Here is an 18,633-nt window from a genome sequence, read left to right as displayed (position 1 = left end):
CCTTCCCCTGATGCTGACTGCAGCTCCAACGTTTTTTGGCTTAGCACCTGCCTCTGACCCTGGCTCTGACCACCCCAGTCTCTACAGTTAATGTTGTGAATTAACATGGACTTCTTGATATGCAGAAGGTAAACAAATGGGATGTTGCAGCCCAGACAGTAGAGTCTCTGGATTGAAAAGGAATAAACTCACATAAATAGGGTAACTAGCTGGCTAGTAGATTGGATAGAGTGATCACCCATATCACATACCTAGACAGTTTTTTGGTAGCTGAATAAATGCCAAAAGCGATGATGGTTAACAAAGAACTTTAGAAAATTCTGGGATATGCAGGGAGCAGCCTGCATTGGCAAAGCAGTTTTACGTATCTAAGCCACTGTGGATGTAATTTTCTTCTAGAAGATGTATTAATGTTATCTTGTTACATAGCATATATATGACTCCATGTGCTCGTGCTGGCAGGTCATAGCTGGCCCTTGCTGGAGAATTATCCATATTTTTCATTCTTGAAACAATGAACAGCGTATAGTGTCTACACAGCAGTCGAATGCAGTTTACCTACTCCACTTTTAATTCACATGTAGTTAATTTGGATTAACTTTCCTGAGTGTTCTCATGTAGACAAGCCTAGCGTGTTACCATATTATAGAGTGAGCATCATTACTTACAACACCTATGACATGTTGTTTCTAGTGATTTTTATGAACACAAGAAGCATTTCTTCCCCAAAAGAGGAACTTAGTAAGTTATATTTTGTGTGTTTGCTGTGAATATTCTACCTCGTCCTATGCCAACCAAAACAAGTTCTGTGGAAAGGGCATATCAAGTATATGCCCAAAAGGCGAGGTTTTTGTTATCACATTTATCTGAATCACTTGACTAAGTGGCTTACAAGATAGAAAGAAAATAAATGTAATAATTTTATTAAGATGATGTTAAAATAAAAAAAATGGTACAGAGTTTAAGCATAGAAGTTTCTGGTTATCAGGGAATAAGGTACAGATTATCAAGGGGTGCAAAATTCGGTTTAGGATCAGATAGCATAAGGAATACATAATCTGCAATATCCCCAATTGGGGGTAAAAGGTTAGCATGTCAAAGTACAGACATTGAGATATGAGGGTATGTTGTTCATATAATGGCTATGTTCAGGTGTGGAGTATAATGAGTGGATACGATGATGAGGATGGATTTACCCTTATTTGGTGAGATGCCTACCTCTTATCTTGAGGATCTCTTCCTATCAGTTTGACCTTACTAAGTGGTTGATCTTGCAACCCATACAATAAGTAGGGCTCATATCACAGAGTGCCTAGAACATAGCAGTGCCTACAGTGTCAATAACAATGCCTAAATAGTGCAACTTTCATTGTAGTCATCTTGTTCATTGTCGTATGGCTCTTCCTTGGTCTCTCCCACATTCAGAATTTTGCCCTGCTTTATTGATTAAGTGGCAACATTGTGTGGTTAGTGATCAGATTAATAACCCTGCCCTAAAGTGATCCACTTAAGCAAAATACTAGGTAGGAGTCGTATTATTTGTAATACATTTTACAGTAAGAACGGAAGCTTTGATCAAGTTAAATGAAGGACCAAATTCAGTAAATTAAATGGAAGATGCTGTATGTGGGTTATTTCAGGGGTCCAGACTGAATATTTTTTCAAGGCTGAAGTGAACAAATTATTCAGAATACACAAAAGAGAGTCCTTTCACAAACATTTGATGAATTCTGTTCTCTGTACATGTTACATGCTTTTGTTCCATTAACATATGACCCAAGAGAGATTTGGTTTCCAGGATAATCTCACCACATCCCAGTAAATTCAACAGCCCAACAGTTTATACACACTTCTTCAAATATCAGTACAACTCACAAAACTCTTGGCATTCACCCGCCCCTGCCCCCAGTAGCTCTAGTGATTTCTATTTCCAGCAAAAAAGTTCCCACTGCCTCTTGGATGAGACAGTAATTCCCTCTCCAGATGGAGGAATCTCACTAGAAAGGAGTCAGAGAAGCAGAGCTGTGCCTCAGTAGAATTTTTCCTTCATATACATTCTCTAAATCGTAGATGGTATAAAAGCTATTTAGAGTCACTGTCCAGGTTTACATTTCTGACAGTCACAATTTTTCTGTAGATATTTAGTAAATGCCTTCGGAATGAACGGAAGCTCTTCTTCTGCATTTGTGGCAGAGACCCAATGATGTAAAGCCTCTGCTGGTACTCTGGAGAGCTGCTGTGAACTCTGTTGGGTCTTATTCCTCTGGGTGTGAGGTATAAGCTCTGGGGACTAACTTCAGAACAATAGGTTTCTCTGGTATCAGGAATCCCCGGTAATTCAGCTTGAGTGGGATCTGCAACATTAGCAGAGAAAAGAACATTTGTAGCCCAGAAAATAAAATATACACAGATTATCAAAGAGACATTATGCCTTTGTTTTCTCTTGTTTGCCCAAAATCCAGTCCAGGTTCACTCAAAACCTGCCCCACTGTTACTATAAGTTTTACAAATTTGGACATACTTTTGGTTTTCTATCAAAGCCCCAGTCCAGGAGAGTTTACTCCTTGCTTGGGGTTTTGTTATGGAAGTTTCATCCATCCCCAATGGGCCCAGACTAATGTACTTGAATGAAGGTATCACGAATGCTGATTAACCACTTTCCTCTCCTTTCTGTCCTGTAATGTTTCCTTGGTTGCTATTTTTTCCCTTATAGAATAACTCCTACGATATATTTTAGAATACTGTATAATACACACAGGCATGCAATATACAATCTGCTACGTATTACACTTCTATGCTCTAACATCTGTGTTGTACATTTATTTTGCATTTTTCACCATCTACCATCTGTTTACCCAAATAAAGTATTTAAAACTGTTTTTAATTAACTCTTTCCAGTGAGTAATCATCTGGTTTTCACATCTGAGTTTTCAAATGTAAATCTGTGTTTCTCACCTGGGTTTCTTTGCAGGGTCTGAAGGTGAAATTCTGCAGCAGACTGGCAATAGCAACTTTCATGGAGAGGAGAGCAAACCTCATTCCAATGCAGTTCCTGGGACCAGCTCCAAAGGGCAGGTACGTGTATGGATCCAGGACCTCTTTGTTCTCTTTACTGAACCTGATTCCAGTCACAAGTGTAAGAAAGACATTAGGGAAGCAAAGAAAAAGGAGGCCAAGTATCTCTCTCTATCTCACTCTCTCTCTAAAAGAACCTCTGATTGTGTGTTAGAGAAACTTTGCTTTTTTATAACTAGCACATCTTTGGTTATCCCAGCAGTCTAATAGTTACACAGCCCCTCGGCTGTTTGGGGTGGGGTGAGGCAGAGGATCTGAGTTCAAAACCCAGATTATGTCCTTTGCACCCAGGCTAGCAGCATCGTGAGTTCCACTCTTTCAAAATGACCACTACTTCTTTCCTATTGTTTCCTGAGAGAGTGAAGCCAGCAGACATCTTTGTTAAGAGCAGCCTGTTGTTTCAGTCCTATTGGGAACAATGGGAGATAGGTGGCCATTTTGAAAATGAAATCTAACTGTGGGCAAGTATGACCTCAGTCCCACTGAGACCAGTGGGAGATGGTATCAGTTTGAAAGAGGGCAGTTCTACGTGGAAGTCTCTACAGCCAACCCCTTCTGAAGGAAAAACTTTCAGTGATGAATACTAATGGAAAAAATTATCTTTAATCCTAATGGTTTTCAAATGTAGTTTATAGAAAAGATTTCAGTGAGTTCTGACTATATGGGAAGTTTTGAAGTGTCAGTATTATTCTGTAGTTGAGATGGGAGAAAGAAATAGTCTGACAATGGGTGCTAAATTTCTCAAAAGGACCAATTTTTTAAATTAATTTTAACTCCTAAATTAATCAACCAATATACTTGCACAATCTCAGATAGCTCACTCTGTACTCAGAGAGGAAGTGCTGTACTTCTGAGGAGAATATGCTGTATTCTTCATATGTAACAGAGTTGTTAAATCCCTGCTGTAAGTGCAAAATTCAAGTCGGCCTTAACTATGGACTCATGAGTGGTGTGTCTTCACAATGATGAATCCTCTCCAGCTTTTGTATTGACAAACAGGTGTTAAGATTAAACACAACAAGAATTTCTTTGTAAGAGACTGATATTTAGGAATGAAGTAATATCGGTAAAAGAGATAATTATATTGCTCATTCCCTATTGATATAGATTCTGTACCTTTCCGGTCTGAACTCCTCTGGTTCTGGCCAGTATTCTGGGATACGATGCAGAACAGAGGGTGGGATCATAACCACAGTGTCTTTTGGAATACTCAGTCCATTTATCTCTACGTCTTTCTTGCAGACCCTTTCAAGTCGTCCTCCAAGAGGAAACAGCCTAAGGATTTCATTCACTGCCATGTCGAGATACTCCATCTGCATCAGGGCATTGTAGGTAAGAGGAGCCTTCAGGGGAATGGGAAAAAGATTGTCAGGCATGTGGGAGTCTAGATCAGATTTCCATGTGATCAGTGTGGAAACCATCATGTCCTCCCCTCTCATCTGTTACAGTGCACATTCTACATTCAATCCTGAACTGAACATTCAGTGTGAACCTAAGAATTCACCTTAATTTTCCTTTCCTAAATAATGTAAGTTACTGGAAATCTCTGCCCATTTTTGCAAACAAAGTTTGTACTTAAAATCAGCAATTCTCTGAGCCTCCTGGTGTGGCCAATGCGTTTCTGAAAAGTGGCATCTCTTGAGACATGTAGAAGTCCAGTGTAAGAGATCACAAACACCATAATATGAGTACCCATGAATAATGGTATGAATTTCCTGAGTTGTTCCAAGAATACTCCATGTCTCCCATCTAGCATCTCCTTTCCATGAGCGTAACTATCTACTCCTGATCGCTCCTTGTTTCCCTTTGCTACTGCTTCATAAACAATTCATTGTTGTTTAGCAAGTTAAAGTAACTAGAGGTAATTTGCCCCTTACTGAGTGTGTGAATTCTGATGAGAGAGATAAATAGGTAGCAAAAAGGGTAGTATGGGGAAAATATATAGACAAGCAGATATAAGAAAAACAAGATGTCTGTCTGTGTGTCTCTCTGTGTCTGTATATATTGGTATAATATACATATATGACTCAGTAAGAATTTATTTTATTGTCCCATGGGCAGAGTTACTGGTGTGGGTTTGAGATTGGGGATTTAAAAATTGTACTAAAGACTGATTCGCAATCTCTGGTGTTGCCAGGCTACTGTTATCCGTGTTCATCATCCCCTCAGCCTCCCTTCCCCTCATATATCATCTGGAGATTTTGAGAAATGCACAACAGCTATTGTGCGTGTAATAGTTACGGTGCGGAGTTTGCAATGGCAGCCACCATTCTCTTACCTTGTTTGGTAAAACTGAGTCTAGCTCGTCCTGCAGCTTCTGCTGCACATCAGGGTGGGTGGCCAGCTCGTAAGCCAGGTAGCAAAGGGAGTTGCTCGTGGGCTCATATCCAGCAAAAATGAAAATAAGCGCTTGTGCCAAAATCTCAGTATCAGTCAGGCCTGTGAGAAGAGAGGAAAACAGGTAGAAAAGCTGAGGCCCAAACATTACAGCACATAGGCTGCGCTCTTTGCACATCGTGTATTTTATAAAAGTATAGATGGCCAACGATTTATTATTATTAAGGCTAAAAAATTTTCACGGAGGTCGCGGAATCTGTGACTTCCAGCGACCTCTGTAAATTCAGCCCTGCCGGCCGGGAGCTGCGGGGTCCCCCCACCGCTCGCTGCAGCAGGAAGGACCCGCAGCTCCCCGTGGCTGCAGGCGGCGGGGTCCCCTGCAGCTCCTGGCGGATGCGGGTGGCAGGGCTCCCCTCGCAGCTCCCGGCAGATGTGGGCACCGGGGCCGCAGCTCCCGGTTGATACAGGTGGCGGGGCCATAGCTCCTGGCTGCTGGCAGCTCCCGGCAGACATGGACAGCGGGCCCCCCCTCTCCCCGGAGCTCCGAGCTGCTGCAGACGGTGGGGACCCCCCGCAGCTCCCAGCAGACACAGGCGGTGAGGCCCCCTGGAGCTCCCAGCTGCGGCGGGCGGCGAGGCTGCAGCTCCCAACCGCCTCGGGCAGTGGGGGCTCCCCCACCGCTCCCAGCCACCGCAGGGCCCCACCCCCTCCCGCTCCTGGCTGCTGTGCGGGGAGGGGGCCCAGAAGCTCCGAGCGGCTGCAGGGGTACCCCGGAGCTCTGAGCCACCGTGGGCACCGGGGATCCTTCAAAGCTCCCGGCCGCTGCAGGTGGCAGGGTTACCATGGAGCTCTGAACAGGGGGACCCTGGAGCTCGGAGCGCCCCCGCAACTGCCCAATCTTTGCAGGCAGCGTGGGGACCCCGCAGCTGGGCTCCCCGTTTGGTCAGGGATATTTTTCGTAAAAGTCAGGGGACCGGTCACTGGCAATAAAGAAAAATTAATGGAAGCCCGTGACCATCCCCTGACTTTTACGAAAAATATCCCTGACAAAATCTTAGCCTTAATAATAATAATAATCACTAATTATTATTATTATTATTATTATTGTTACTGTTATTATCCCATAGGCATGGCTCATGGGTCTGGTGGGAAAATTAAACAGGGACTAATGATTGCTTTGTAACCTCTGGCATTGTTGATTAGTGTATGCAGAACACACAAAGCAAAACATGGGTTCCTGCCAAGTGTGCTGTGGTTCATTTTCAGGTTATCTAACCCAAGTATTCTGTGGTTACATAAATGTCACAGGACACCTGCTATCTCCCAGTCCTGAGAAGAATGGAGGATATTTCTATCCAAGCTGTAATTGAAGCAGCTGTATTTAAAAGAATTGTGAATAGTTATGCAATGCAAACGAATAGCTGGGGAGCAGAGCTGGCTTTTGCCTCTTACCATATTGGCAGGTACCAACTCCGTATTTTTCACTGGCCAAGGCTAACGATTGTACAGCAGGAGTTGGCCTGGAATGCATGTCTTCTATTCTACTTGTGGAAAAAGTGTTACATAAAAGGGATGATCACTTGTCCCCATCTAACTCTGTGCTGGACAAAAATGTATGTATAGTCCAGGTGAGTCAACGAGTCCTCTCCCCAGCTGGAGACGGCAGGATGAACAATTTATTTTCTCTCCAGTAGGACACCTGTTCCTATTCCCCTCACTCCAGCAGCCCCCAAAGGCACTCACAAGTACGAGTATTTTTATGGTGTTACCTTTATATGTGTGAATCACTCCATTGCTTTCATAGCTAGTGTTAGAGTTCTGGGATTCCATCATCAGCTGCAGGAAATCCACTCGGCCCTGGGAAAAGAAGTAACCGCTCAGTGGAGAGCTGGTTTGGTGAGAGATCCCCTAGGGAAGGCTCACAAAGATGAGTCTCAGAACACAAAGATTGTATTTTAAAGTCCCCAGGAGTGGCCAGAGAGGACCCAGCAGAATGTAAATGCCTTTCTTGTTACAGTAGGTCAAAACATGAAACTCTTATGCTTCTGGGAGGGTTCCATCTGCCCAGTCCCAGAGAGATGTCAGCTAAGACAGCAGACTTGGTCTCTTGCTGTTGCAAGGAACGATGACTGCAGAGCTAAACTACTTTTGTTCACTTTGCAAAGCACCCTCATTAATGTAGCTGTGCAATTTTAGGGGAAAGTAATAACTACATCTCAGTAAGTGACTTTTACAAGTAGCTCCCTTAAAACAGGATTACTCTGGGGGAGACGAAGTCCAGCAGGGAGGTAAATCTGATTCTGTCATTTTTGGAGAGTGAAGACCACATCTTTTGGGGACTGTGCTCCTGAATATCACAATATCAGTGACACTGCACTGTGTATTGGTGCACAGCTCTACTGCTTGCTCAGTGGAGGCTCTCCCTCTGTCTGCTCCAGCTTTCCAAGTCTACTCCTACGGGTAGTTTTCTGTAAATCGTAATCTTTGCACACCCAAACTGCAATCCAGTTTGCATGGGTTTTACCCTGATATAGCCTGAGATATCACATGCTATTGTGGTCCTTTGCTGGACTCTAACTCAAGCAAGTAAGTGTTTTTCTCTTGGGCTAATTGAATAGAGAATGTTCTCTGACATCATGACTGGGAGAGTCCTGCTAACCCCTTTGGCCTCTTTTTCACGGTCCTCCTTCATTCTGGCGATCGACTTTGTGAAGAATTCTATGGCATCTTTGGGGAAAACATTCACATCCATCTTCTTAAGAAGGGGAATGAGGAACGGGCATACAACTAGAAGGGAGACAAAAATAACTGTGATTGAAGCAAGGTCCAGGGAATAGAAGTCCATTTCACCTAAGATATCTATGGTAAAATATTAATTAGAACAACTGAAAAATGTTTATTAGAAAGATGAGGCTGCATCTAAATGACGGCTCTATTTGATCATTTCTCCTGTGTACTGGGGAGCTCACTGAGGGCCTGTCTGCCACCATGTTCCTCGTGGGGCAGATGGGTTCCACGCTCCTTCTTCTCAGGTTTCTGCACAAATGATATAATTTAGCCCTAAATGTAGATGAAAGCAAAAGGAACATTCCACTATGTCACACCACGTCTGACTGGAGGCGCTGTCACTGAGACTGGGGAGTCATATTCTGAGTGCAGGACATTCCTCCAGTTTGCACTAGCAACACTACAGCGATATTGACCAGAATGAAAATAAACTAAAAGTTTTGAAATTCTTCCAGTCATTTCAGACTGACCTCAACGTTCTGATATTCACTAACGTCTCATGTCCCAGCAAACATCTCCAAACCTTCCCCACAGCATTGTGATCCTTCCCACAACCTATAGACCAAATTCTGAGCTTACTAGCACTTGCATAACTCCAGATGATTCTCATCCGTGGGATTGTATGGGTATAAATTACAGCAGAATTTGTCTAAGGTGACCCTTGAGACTTTTATCCTTGGCAGTAAAGTTGCCTAGTCATTGGCTTATAGGCTAAGGTATAGCCACTTGTATTGTATAACTGATAGACCACTTGTCTGATTCTGATGCTGAAGTCACGGTTCCAAACGAAACACTTAAATGGAATTTTTAGTGAGCAAGAGACAACTTACATATCAAAATGAAGAGTGGGTGAAACAAGTCAAACTTCACTAGCTTCTTGATTTCCTTGACAAAAGGATCTTTGGGGTTGTTCATGGAGTCAGTGTTCACACCGAAGGAAGTGCTAGTAACAACATCCATGCTATAGGTTCCAAAGATGCTGAGAAAAGACAGAAAACAGAACACAGATAGGGGAGTTAATGTTTGAAATAGGTAATTACAACTTTTCCCTCCCTTCCTATATTGCATCTCCTTAAAGAACAGAAAACTCTCATGAGACTTTTCTTTATGCTGTTGTAAAGAGGGGGCAAGGTACTCAACACAAGTAGAACATCTAAAGGCAAAGGGATAGAGTTTCATGAAGTTTTACCTACAGTGCTCAGAATCTAGAATCTGGTAGCCTTGCTCTGGATATTACACAATGTAATGTATTGGCCTATGTGTGTGTCCTCTGGTGGAATCAGACCTATTCAAGGGCCTGTGAATGTCTTGTCAAGTGGCTGTGGCCTTTTAAGAGGCTAGGAGCCCTAGTTCTGCTGACAGCTGATATTAAATCTGTGTGCTCCAGTGGTAGAATAAATGAGCTGTGAAAAATAAATAAAAATCAAATAATAATATATTATTTATTATTTATTTATTATTTTTATTCCGGTAGTGCCCAAACATGCTGGGTCAACGCAGGCAAAAAAACACAGTCTCTGCCCCCAAAGAATTCACCTTCTAAGAACTTTCATGGAAGCACATATTTACAAACAAGTTTTGTCTGACCTCCAAGTCTCGGCTTTGGTCCTCATGTATTAAATAGCAGACCTCAGAGATAGTAAAGGTCTGTTAGACCATCCTCTCAAACTCCTTGCCAGTGCAGGGTTGTTCCCTACGCTACATTTTCTAGTGTTTTTTCCACTCTAGTTTAAAATGTGTAAACTTTGGGGCATCCACCAGTTCCCTTGAGAGAATGTTCCACAGGTTTCACCCCAGGGAGATTTTCTTGACATTTAACCTCTATTTTCCCTTTTAAATTTCATTTTAGCCCTTCATATAGTCCTGTTCATCACTTCAGAAGTCTGGTTTATTCAAAGAACAACCTGCATTGCCAGTAATGAATGAACCAAAGAGTTGCTAACAAGATATGCTGTTCCTGTTCCTGGAAGAGTTACTCACTCCTTAACTTCCACGGGCTCATCCTTTTCTGCTTTCTTCTGAACATTTCTCACCAAAACCTCCCCGTATTGCTTGATAATGGGAAACATCTGAAATACACATTACAGGACATGACTTAAACATACCAAATGTTACTTCTTCATTAAGCCTAGCTTCTGAAAAGCAGAGGGGAGGTTCATTAATACTTACAGACTTGATCCGTTTCTACTGTCAGGGGCTTTTTGTTTTAATCCTTTTTCCTTTCTTTCTTTCTTTTTCTTTTTTTTACATTAGGAGGCACAAATGAAATAGGCCAGTTTAATCATTTGAATCGGACTGAAGAGACCAGACCATTATAACTATCTCAGCCTGAATGCCACCTGTGCACTGACCCGAGGGTTAGTGTGTGCCTGGTCCTCGGGGTTTTACCTCCTTTAGCTTCCCACTGGTGAAGGTTGGAGAGAGCACTGTACGAATTCTCTTCCACTTCTCATCCTGAGCCATGGAGACAGCCGACTCCAGCACTCCCACTAGACCTAAATTCTGGGGTGACAAAGGCAAGTTTTTAACTGTCAAGAAATTATTGGGTTTCTCTACTAAACATAAGAGTGCACAAAGCAATCCTTTTCCCACCCCATGTACACACACACATACACTTCCCCAAACTGGTTACACTTAGGCAGATATACCCACAAGAAGACACCAACTCTACACGCACTGGGGGAGACCTCTACAAATGTATACACACTAACTCAGACTGGTGCGCATGCACTTGCGTGCACACACACACACAATCCAGCTCTCATTTATACTGGTGTAACTGAGAACTGACTTTGTCCTAAGTACTTTTTTTTTATTTAATAAATAAAAATAAACAACCTAAGCAGCTTTTAAAGTGCAGTCAAACAGTTTTCTCTGAGAGCCAGGGGATCCAGTTCCAGGTGAGGTCCCCCTGCTCCCTTGTTCCTTTAGGGATATGCAGTGGCCACTTAGATTAATGCCGGCTGTGCATTCGTTCTGAATGCATCTCCGAAAGATATCTTGTGTATCTCTACAGAGTTTAACTACAGTATTTGATGTTCTTATGGCTTTATTGCATCTTTCTGATGAGTATTAATGATTACAAGCCTACCCGCCGGTTGGTAAAGGTGGTGAAGCACTCTTTCACCAGCACGGTTTTAATTATTGTAGGATCTGTGACAGCCAGCACAGGTTGCCTGCCTTCATAAAACCTATGGGAGAAAAGAAATAAAAATCCATGATTAACTACTATCAGTGAAAGTCAGGAGTTAAACAAAAGCTCCTTCCTCCCTGGTTTCAGAGTAGCAGCCATGTTAGTCTGTATTTGCAAAAAGAAAAGTAGTACTTGTGCCACCTTAGAGACTAACCAATTTATTTGAGCATAAGCTTTCGTGAGCTACAGCTCACTTCATTGGATGCATTCAGTGGAAAAACTGGTGTTTCTCTGATAGCTACAAGTCCTAGTCTTTATTAGCTTCTTTAGCAAAGTGCACTGACTGGAAATACAGATATATAGAATCATAGAAATTAGAGATGGAAAAGGCCTTCAGGTCATCATATATTCCTGCCTTTTCCAGCCACTGCAGGAATGTTTCCTCTGAGAGACTATGCCTGTCTGAAAAATCTCTCTCACACACACATAAATATCCCCAAAAGACAGCCTACCTCTATCTTTTCTGAAAGAGACCCAGCATCATATTTTAGTCACTTCAAAAAAAGTAAGTTAAATGGAGTTTTAGGTGCAGTACTACACCCGTTCCCAGTTCCCCCTGTTATGCTTACAGTACTACAGTTGTGTTTTAAATCAGTTTTCTGTTTCTTGTAGTTGCATTAAAGTCCCACACAAAGAATAGGAGGAACTGACTATCCAGGGGAAATGGTGAAAATGACTATCTATATACAAAGTGCTGTCAAACGCAGATAGTTAACAAACTGAAGCTACAGAGAGAAATACTGTATTTTCTCGACTTTCTTTCATTTATAGTCATCTGGGTGCTACTGGTATCACTAGTAAGTAAAAGATTTCAGGCCAAGCTGTCATTTTTAAATGGGTGATGCTCATTTAATTTCATCCCTTTCCTCCTAGTTATACTTCTGTCTGCCACCCTAAACTCCTCTCCCTCTTTGGTGCTTATGCCCTTCAAATGCATGTAGACAGCTCTCTACAGTTCCTCATTTTCCCAAGTAAAACATTTATTCCTTTCCATTTTTCTCAAATCAATCCCTCCCCTCTCACTGGACCTAGAATAGGATTTTTCCTGTAAGAGATTTGTACTGAAAAATCTTTTCCAAAACCAAACGATCAATAGTACAAATTTTTCTGTCGTACAAGCCCCTCATGTGGTGTCATGCATAACTTGAATTATAACAAAAGGTTTATCATAAGCAAATAATGTTCAGCAGGATGTCACAGTAACTTATCACACAATGTGAAAACAAAAGGATTGCTTCACTTTTTTTTTTTTTTTAATAAACGTTCAAGAAAGGGTCCAATCCTGTAGAAGGCCAAACACCTTCTAAAATCAATGAGAGGTACTGAACACAGAGCTACTGAATCCTAAAGGCAGTAGGTACCTTCACTTTCACTCTTTGGACTGTACGTTTCCAGACTCTTATACTCTTGTTATGATGTTAGCAGTAAATTTCTTCCATCCTTTTGATTCACGTACTTAAAACTTTTCAGCAGGTTGCACTGAAATACACCTGTAGATTGGCTTGAATTCTTGTTTTAAATCATGGTTTTAAGACCAGATTTTTCAAGATTTATTATCCTATAATGGACGTAAGGTAAATGTGGATTTATATGGGTTTTTGAATGGATGGAAAAATGTTATAAGGGCCAGTTGGATAGATTGCAGAAGATACCAGAGCATGTAGCCCAAGTAATAACCGCAGTGGCAAATGTAGGGAATATCCAGTGTAGAATATCCAGTAAGAGCAGCGGTAATGCAAACGTATCACGCTTCAGCAGGTCAGGGTTAGAGACAGAAACAGAGTTGGTAGAACTGGGATCTGTATACAATAACATCATATCTGTGTAGTATCTGGAATACATATACCTTCCTTTACAATTTGCAGTCCAGGAGAACTGGACTTCTAAGTTACAAATTTCCTTTTATGTCAATGATAGTTTTACCATTAACTTCAGTGGGAGCAGAAGCTGGCAGTCTGCATCTGGTATGGAACAGCTTTCATGTGAGAGTTCAGATTAACATGTACATAGCATGTCTGTGGCTTGGATCCTGCAGTCAGATCCATGTGGATGGATGCTTGCATCTGGGCGCTGCCCCATTAACCTTTTTGGGGTTCCACATGGAGAACAGGGTCCAGTTACAGGATTCAGGCCTTTGAGATCTCCTCTTCCAGTGGATTTTTTTCACCCTCCAATTTGGATTCTGACTATAGGATAACGTGAGGAGAATACCAAACAGTATTGGTTGGTCAACATACTCACCCCCAGATTTTCCCATATTTCTCATAGCATGTACTGTCAAACTGCAAGAAACCCTGCAGAGAGAGAATGTTAAAATGGAATTAGAAAAGAAGCAGGATTTCCAGGGCAGGGGCTGGGAATGGGGCTGTCGTGGGACTAAACATCTAGAGCTAGCAGCCAGGCCAAGCACTCCTGTGTGCAGCTCCTGAGACTTGTGTGACTCCTAATGTCTTTGTGAGGGATAGAATCCTTTAAGAACATAGCTGGATCTAGTTATTCTAGGGGCGTATCATGCTTGAGGTTAAGGAGTCTGTAAGTAAACTGTTTGCAAGGAATTCAATAAATAGTGACAGCAAACCAGCCACCTACATGTGTTCACCTGGTTTAGGCAATCACCCCGGGGCTCACCATGCCCTTCACACTATAATCTGCATTACAGAAATGTTATCCTGCATTGGGTCCTACACACCCTGTGCATTAGCACAGAGCTTACCACACAGGAGAACTCATCAATGCAGTGTACAAATCTAGCTATTGTATGATGAAGGACATATATTTCTGGAGCGAGGAGAAGCCTTCAAACACTCACTTTACGATACTCCAAGACAGTTCCAAAGAAAGGCAATGGCTTTGGCCCAGGGATACCCAATTTCTTGAAAAAACCAAATGGCCAGATCCCATATCTGTAAAAATAACAGAAGAATCTGAAGGCTTCAGGACAATAATTGCAGTGATGTTGGGGCTGAAAGATCTCAAAGCCTATCCAGGGGAAGTGAAGCTGCTGCATTAGCTCAGGACTGAAGCACCCACTTTGGAAGCTGGAAAGTGTGGTCCAAAAAATTTGTGCTTTGTAAAGCTATTTAATAAGCGTAGCTTGTGATAAACCTCACAGCTGCACCACAAATCTTCAGAGAGATAGCCCTGAGGTAAAAGAAAGCCTCTCATAAAGGAATAGGTGCTCCAGTAAAAACGGGGTTTTCGACCCATTGGCAAAATACAAAAGAGAAGCCTCTCTAGGCTCATTGCCAGCTCATGGAGAGGAGCCAGAAAGTAATGACGAAATGAGAACAAAGCTTACCTTTTTCTTTTCTTTTTTTTGCAGAGAAATCAAAATGGAGCCGGAAGTTAAGTCCTGAGCACGGCTTTTGTGAAGACTGTACTTGAGTTTCATGTATTGTTCTCCTTGTGCTTAGCCCAATGCTAGTGCAGTGGTGTGTTGGGGAGCCTAGTCTGATGGGTTTTTGTTTGAATTTTGTTGACAGCTTTGCAGATTTCTCTCCTCTGAAGCACCCTTTTTTGGTGTTGTAAAGTTATTACTCCTACCTCAGGGCTCTCTGCTTCTCTATGAGATCTGGGCTGCAGCATTTTGAAGCTTGTCTTTGGCTGTGTTGAAAGTGCTTTTCAAATACTGTATTTGTTTTCAGATGGAGGTTACCAGCTTCCCAAGCAAGAGCTTTGTCACTAAATGAACGGTATTGCTCCAGTTTTTGTCAAGGAAACCATACCAAAGGTCTTGTTTGGCCCAGAACAACAGCTGCCATACAGCCTGCCTTTCTTCCAGGTGACTCCTCCCTGGGACACCAGGAGCCATGCTGGGGTAGGGAGCTGTAACTCACACCTCTCTTTATTATTACTACTTTGTATTTGTATGATGGTCATGCCTAGAAACCCCCGCTGAGATCAGTCCCGTTGTGATAGGTGCTCTACAAACATGCTGTATGACAGTCTTTGTCCCCAAGAGCTTACAGTGCAGACAGCCAAGACAGACAAAGAGTGAGGAAAAAGGAAATACCATTATCCTCAGTTTGCATGTGGGGAACTCTTGCCAGAGCATTTGCCAGTTTGGATGAATCTGGTCCAAGTGTGCCTGTATCTACAGGGAATACTTGCTCACCACTGTACTACAGCGATCTCTGGGGTTTAGCATTGCCTAGTGGGCTTAGCACGGGCCTGTAAGAAAGGAAATGTGGGCTTTTTTTTCAGGGTATGTCACTGGCTTGCTGTGACCCTAGCACAAGTCACTGGCTCCATTTCCCAATCTTTAAAATTGGGATGATGACCCTTTCCTCCCTCCCAGGGCTGTTGGGCTCAATTCACCATTTGTAAAATGCTGTGAGATCCTCAGACAGATGGTGCTACAGAAGTGATGGGTATTAGTAGGACAGGACAGAAATGTAGCCAGGAGAATAACACACTTGTTGTAACCATTACATTTTCAAACAATGAAAACAAACAGAAGGGCCTTCATCTTAGTTTGTTTGAGATCCAGGCTATCCCAAACCCCGTGTAAGGGATGGAAAATAGCATATTGAACCGGCTTACATAACTTCATTGCACAGGAAATAAAGCAATGTCCTGAACAGCACCACTGCCCTAGACAGACTCAAAAGTGCTCAATTGTGAATCATAAGCCTTATGTGAATAGTCAGTGGAAGTTCTATTTCAACTCAAATAATGGAGGCATGTATTTTTGGAGCAGTTCTATCCCTGTTGCCACAATGAAATTCCAAGTAGCTACCGAATGCAGCATGACAACCAAGAAGTCTTGAGTGGCCACAGAATTGCTGCAATATGAAAATGTGGGCCAGCGAAGGTGAACAGCTTCTCCCAAACTGAAGATCAGAGTGTACCCCCGGAAGGGTCCTTGAATGGCTCCTCAATGCAAGTAACACAAACAATTTCAGGAACAGGGTTGATAGTTTCAGAAGGCAGATGTTATTGACTAGTTGCCAGTGCAGAGCAAATAAGTGGACCGTGCTATGGATCACATTGATCATTAGGCTCTATACCTAAAAACGTGCAGTCTTTGTCTGACTCCGTTCTAGTCTGTATCTGTGCTGCTTTTCCTGCATCACTGGAAGTAGTTGCGAGGAACAGTCTTAATAAAAAGATTCCCTCAGCAACTTCTTAGCAACTTCAAGCTTGCAGTAAGTCACCTGCGAGCCATTAATAGCAGAACAGCATTGGCAGGTGAGAAAACCAGGGTCCACTTCCACTCCCGCCCCCAGTTGTGGTGCTAGCTCCCAGCCCCGCGCCTGACCCTGTCCCCAGCCTTGGCACGGCTCCACTCCCGGCCCCACCCCAGCCTTGGCCCTTGGCCCTGGCTCCATTCTTGGCCTGGGGCCAAGGCTGAGGGTGGGAGCAGGAGTGAAGCTGTTGACAGCCCCGGGCGTGAGCCTGACTGCCAGCCCCCACTGCGGCCCAGCTGCAGCTCTGCTCCCACACCCAGCCTCAGCCCCTGGCCCCGTCTCTGGCCCTGGCCCCAGACACGGAGCCAGATCCACCCCCAGCTGCATCCCCCCAACCTTGGCCCTCTTACTCCTGGCCACATCCCTTCCCCCCACTCCCCTGGAGCTGCAGCACTGCTCCTGGCTCTGGGGAGGGCGCAGACAGGGCATAACTCTCAAAAGTTTGGGGGCCACAGCATTAGAGGTTTTTAAGAGCAGATTAGACAAACATCTGTCAGGAATGGTCTAGTTATTACTTAGTCCTGTCTTGAGTGCAAGGGACTGAACTAGATGACCTCTTGAGGTCCCTTCCAGCCCTACGCTTATATGCTTCTGTGAAAAGACCAGTAACATTTAAATTAACAGTGGTTCTCCTTCAAGAATTTGAAAACAGCACAAGTAGAAAAGCAAAGTGTAGAATTATACTTACAGTATCAGGAGAAATAGCAGTGCAATCAGGAGAGCCCAGGTCTCAATGGAAAAGCTAGGGAGAAGGTTCATTTTAGCTCTGTACCTCTCAGTTTCTTGTTCTCTGTCTAACTTCTCAGTTGTTGTGTTTTTCCCTCTCTCTGCTCTGATCAGTCTTGGGACTAGGGAAAGAACAGTGTCGCAACTTTTTATCTGTTTGTCTCTAAACACTTGGCTCAGTGACCAAATGAAACTTGAGCTGGTCCTTTATGTAATCAATAGGTGGAGTGAATGCCAAAGATAGTGAAAATGCCAGTCTAGACAGGTAATGTTACCTTTAATAGCTCATGACAAAAGATATAATGTAATCTCTAGGAATACAAAGATCCTCAGTACAAGTTCTTTAATATACACACAGTCAGCTATTCCAGTTTTCTCTTGATAAAGTTCCTCCTGTGTAATATTTAGTTTTAATGAGTAACCACCCAATGGGCTCCTAAACAGAAATAAATATTGTCAAAGTGACAATAAAAAGACAAGATACCTATATAGAGAGTGTGACGGGTTTTCCCCGGGGCTGCCACCTGGAACTGGGGTACCACTGAGCCCTCTGACCCACCGGTCTGGGCTCCCTTTCACACTGTACTGCTGTGACAAGCTGCAAAGCCCTCCAGCCTGCAGTTTCACGAGCATTCACACAGGTAGGGACACACCCAGCTGCAATTACACACAGGCTCTCTAACCACCAGCTTCCCAGCCTAGGACCCCAGAGCAGTACCGTCCTGCCCTGGTCAAATCTGGCCAGTATATGGGTTTAATACCCGGTCCGCCTCTCCCTCAATGCACACTTGTGGTAACCAAGCAGAGATTTTCCCCAAGGACTCCAGTCAAAGCTCACTGGTTTAGATTAAAACAAAAACAAGTTTATTAACTACAAAAGATAGATTTTAAGTGATTATAAGTGATAGCAAACCGATCAAAGCAGATTACCTAGCAAATAAACAAAAAATGCAAACTAAGCTTAATATACTAAATAGATTGGATATGAATTACCAGATTCTCACCCAGAGAAATGAGACAAGCAGGCTGCAGATTCTTAAGGGGCAAGCTGCACTTGCTTTACAGCTTGGAATCCCCAGGTGTTTCATTCACCAGCTAAAAATCCCTTTAGCACTTCCCCCGGTTCAGTCTTTGTTCCTCAGGTGTTTCCAAGAGTCTTCTTGTGTGGGGAGTGAAAAACCTCAGATGATGTCACTCCCTGCCTTATTTAGCTTTAGCGTATGGCGGGAACCCTTTGTTTCAAAACTTGGTTCCCAGACCAATTTATGGAAAAATACTGACATCCCAAATTGGAGTTCAGAATCATGTGGCCTGGTCATATGTTCT

The 18,633-nt window shown here is 43.1% G+C and overlaps 1 protein-coding gene across 1 annotated transcript; it reads right to left on the bottom strand.

Moving 5' to 3' along the window:
* Window positions 1–976: 976 nt before the first annotated feature.
* On the bottom strand, window positions 977–17,340 carry LOC141994364 (cytochrome P450 3A9-like). The gene is made up of 13 exons (XM_074964574.1): window positions 17,270–17,340; window positions 14,202–14,295; window positions 13,634–13,686; window positions 11,291–11,390; window positions 10,588–10,701; window positions 10,180–10,268; window positions 9,030–9,178; window positions 8,072–8,199; window positions 7,182–7,269; window positions 5,354–5,514; window positions 4,192–4,418; window positions 2,956–3,118; window positions 977–2,354 (listed from the first exon to the last, which is right to left on the bottom strand). Exons 1-13 carry the CDS (start codon window positions 17,338–17,340, stop codon window positions 2,256–2,258), a joined length of 1,536 nt encoding a protein of 511 aa, XP_074820675.1. The 3' UTR covers window positions 977–2,255.
* Window positions 17,341–18,633: the final 1,293 nt, after the last annotated feature.

Source organism: Natator depressus, chromosome 10, assembly GCF_965152275.1.
Source record: "Natator depressus isolate rNatDep1 chromosome 10, rNatDep2.hap1, whole genome shotgun sequence".
NCBI classification, from domain to species: Eukaryota; Metazoa; Chordata; order Testudines; family Cheloniidae; genus Natator; species Natator depressus.
This window is presented reverse-complemented; position numbering and strand designations above follow the sequence as displayed.

Coding starts and splice junctions, on each gene's coding strand:
- LOC141994364 (XM_074964574.1), bottom strand. CDS start 17,340: ATGAACCTTCTCCCTAGCTTTTCCATTGAGACCTGGGCTCTCCTGATT. Junction 13,687..14,201: donor CTGTCTTGGAGTATCGTAAA/GTGAGTGTTTGA, acceptor CTCTCTCTGCAG/GGTTTCTTGCAGTTTGACAG. Junction 10,269..10,587: donor CCAGTGGGAAGCTAAAGGAG/GTAAAACCCCGA, acceptor TGTGTATTTCAG/ATGTTTCCCATTATCAAGCA.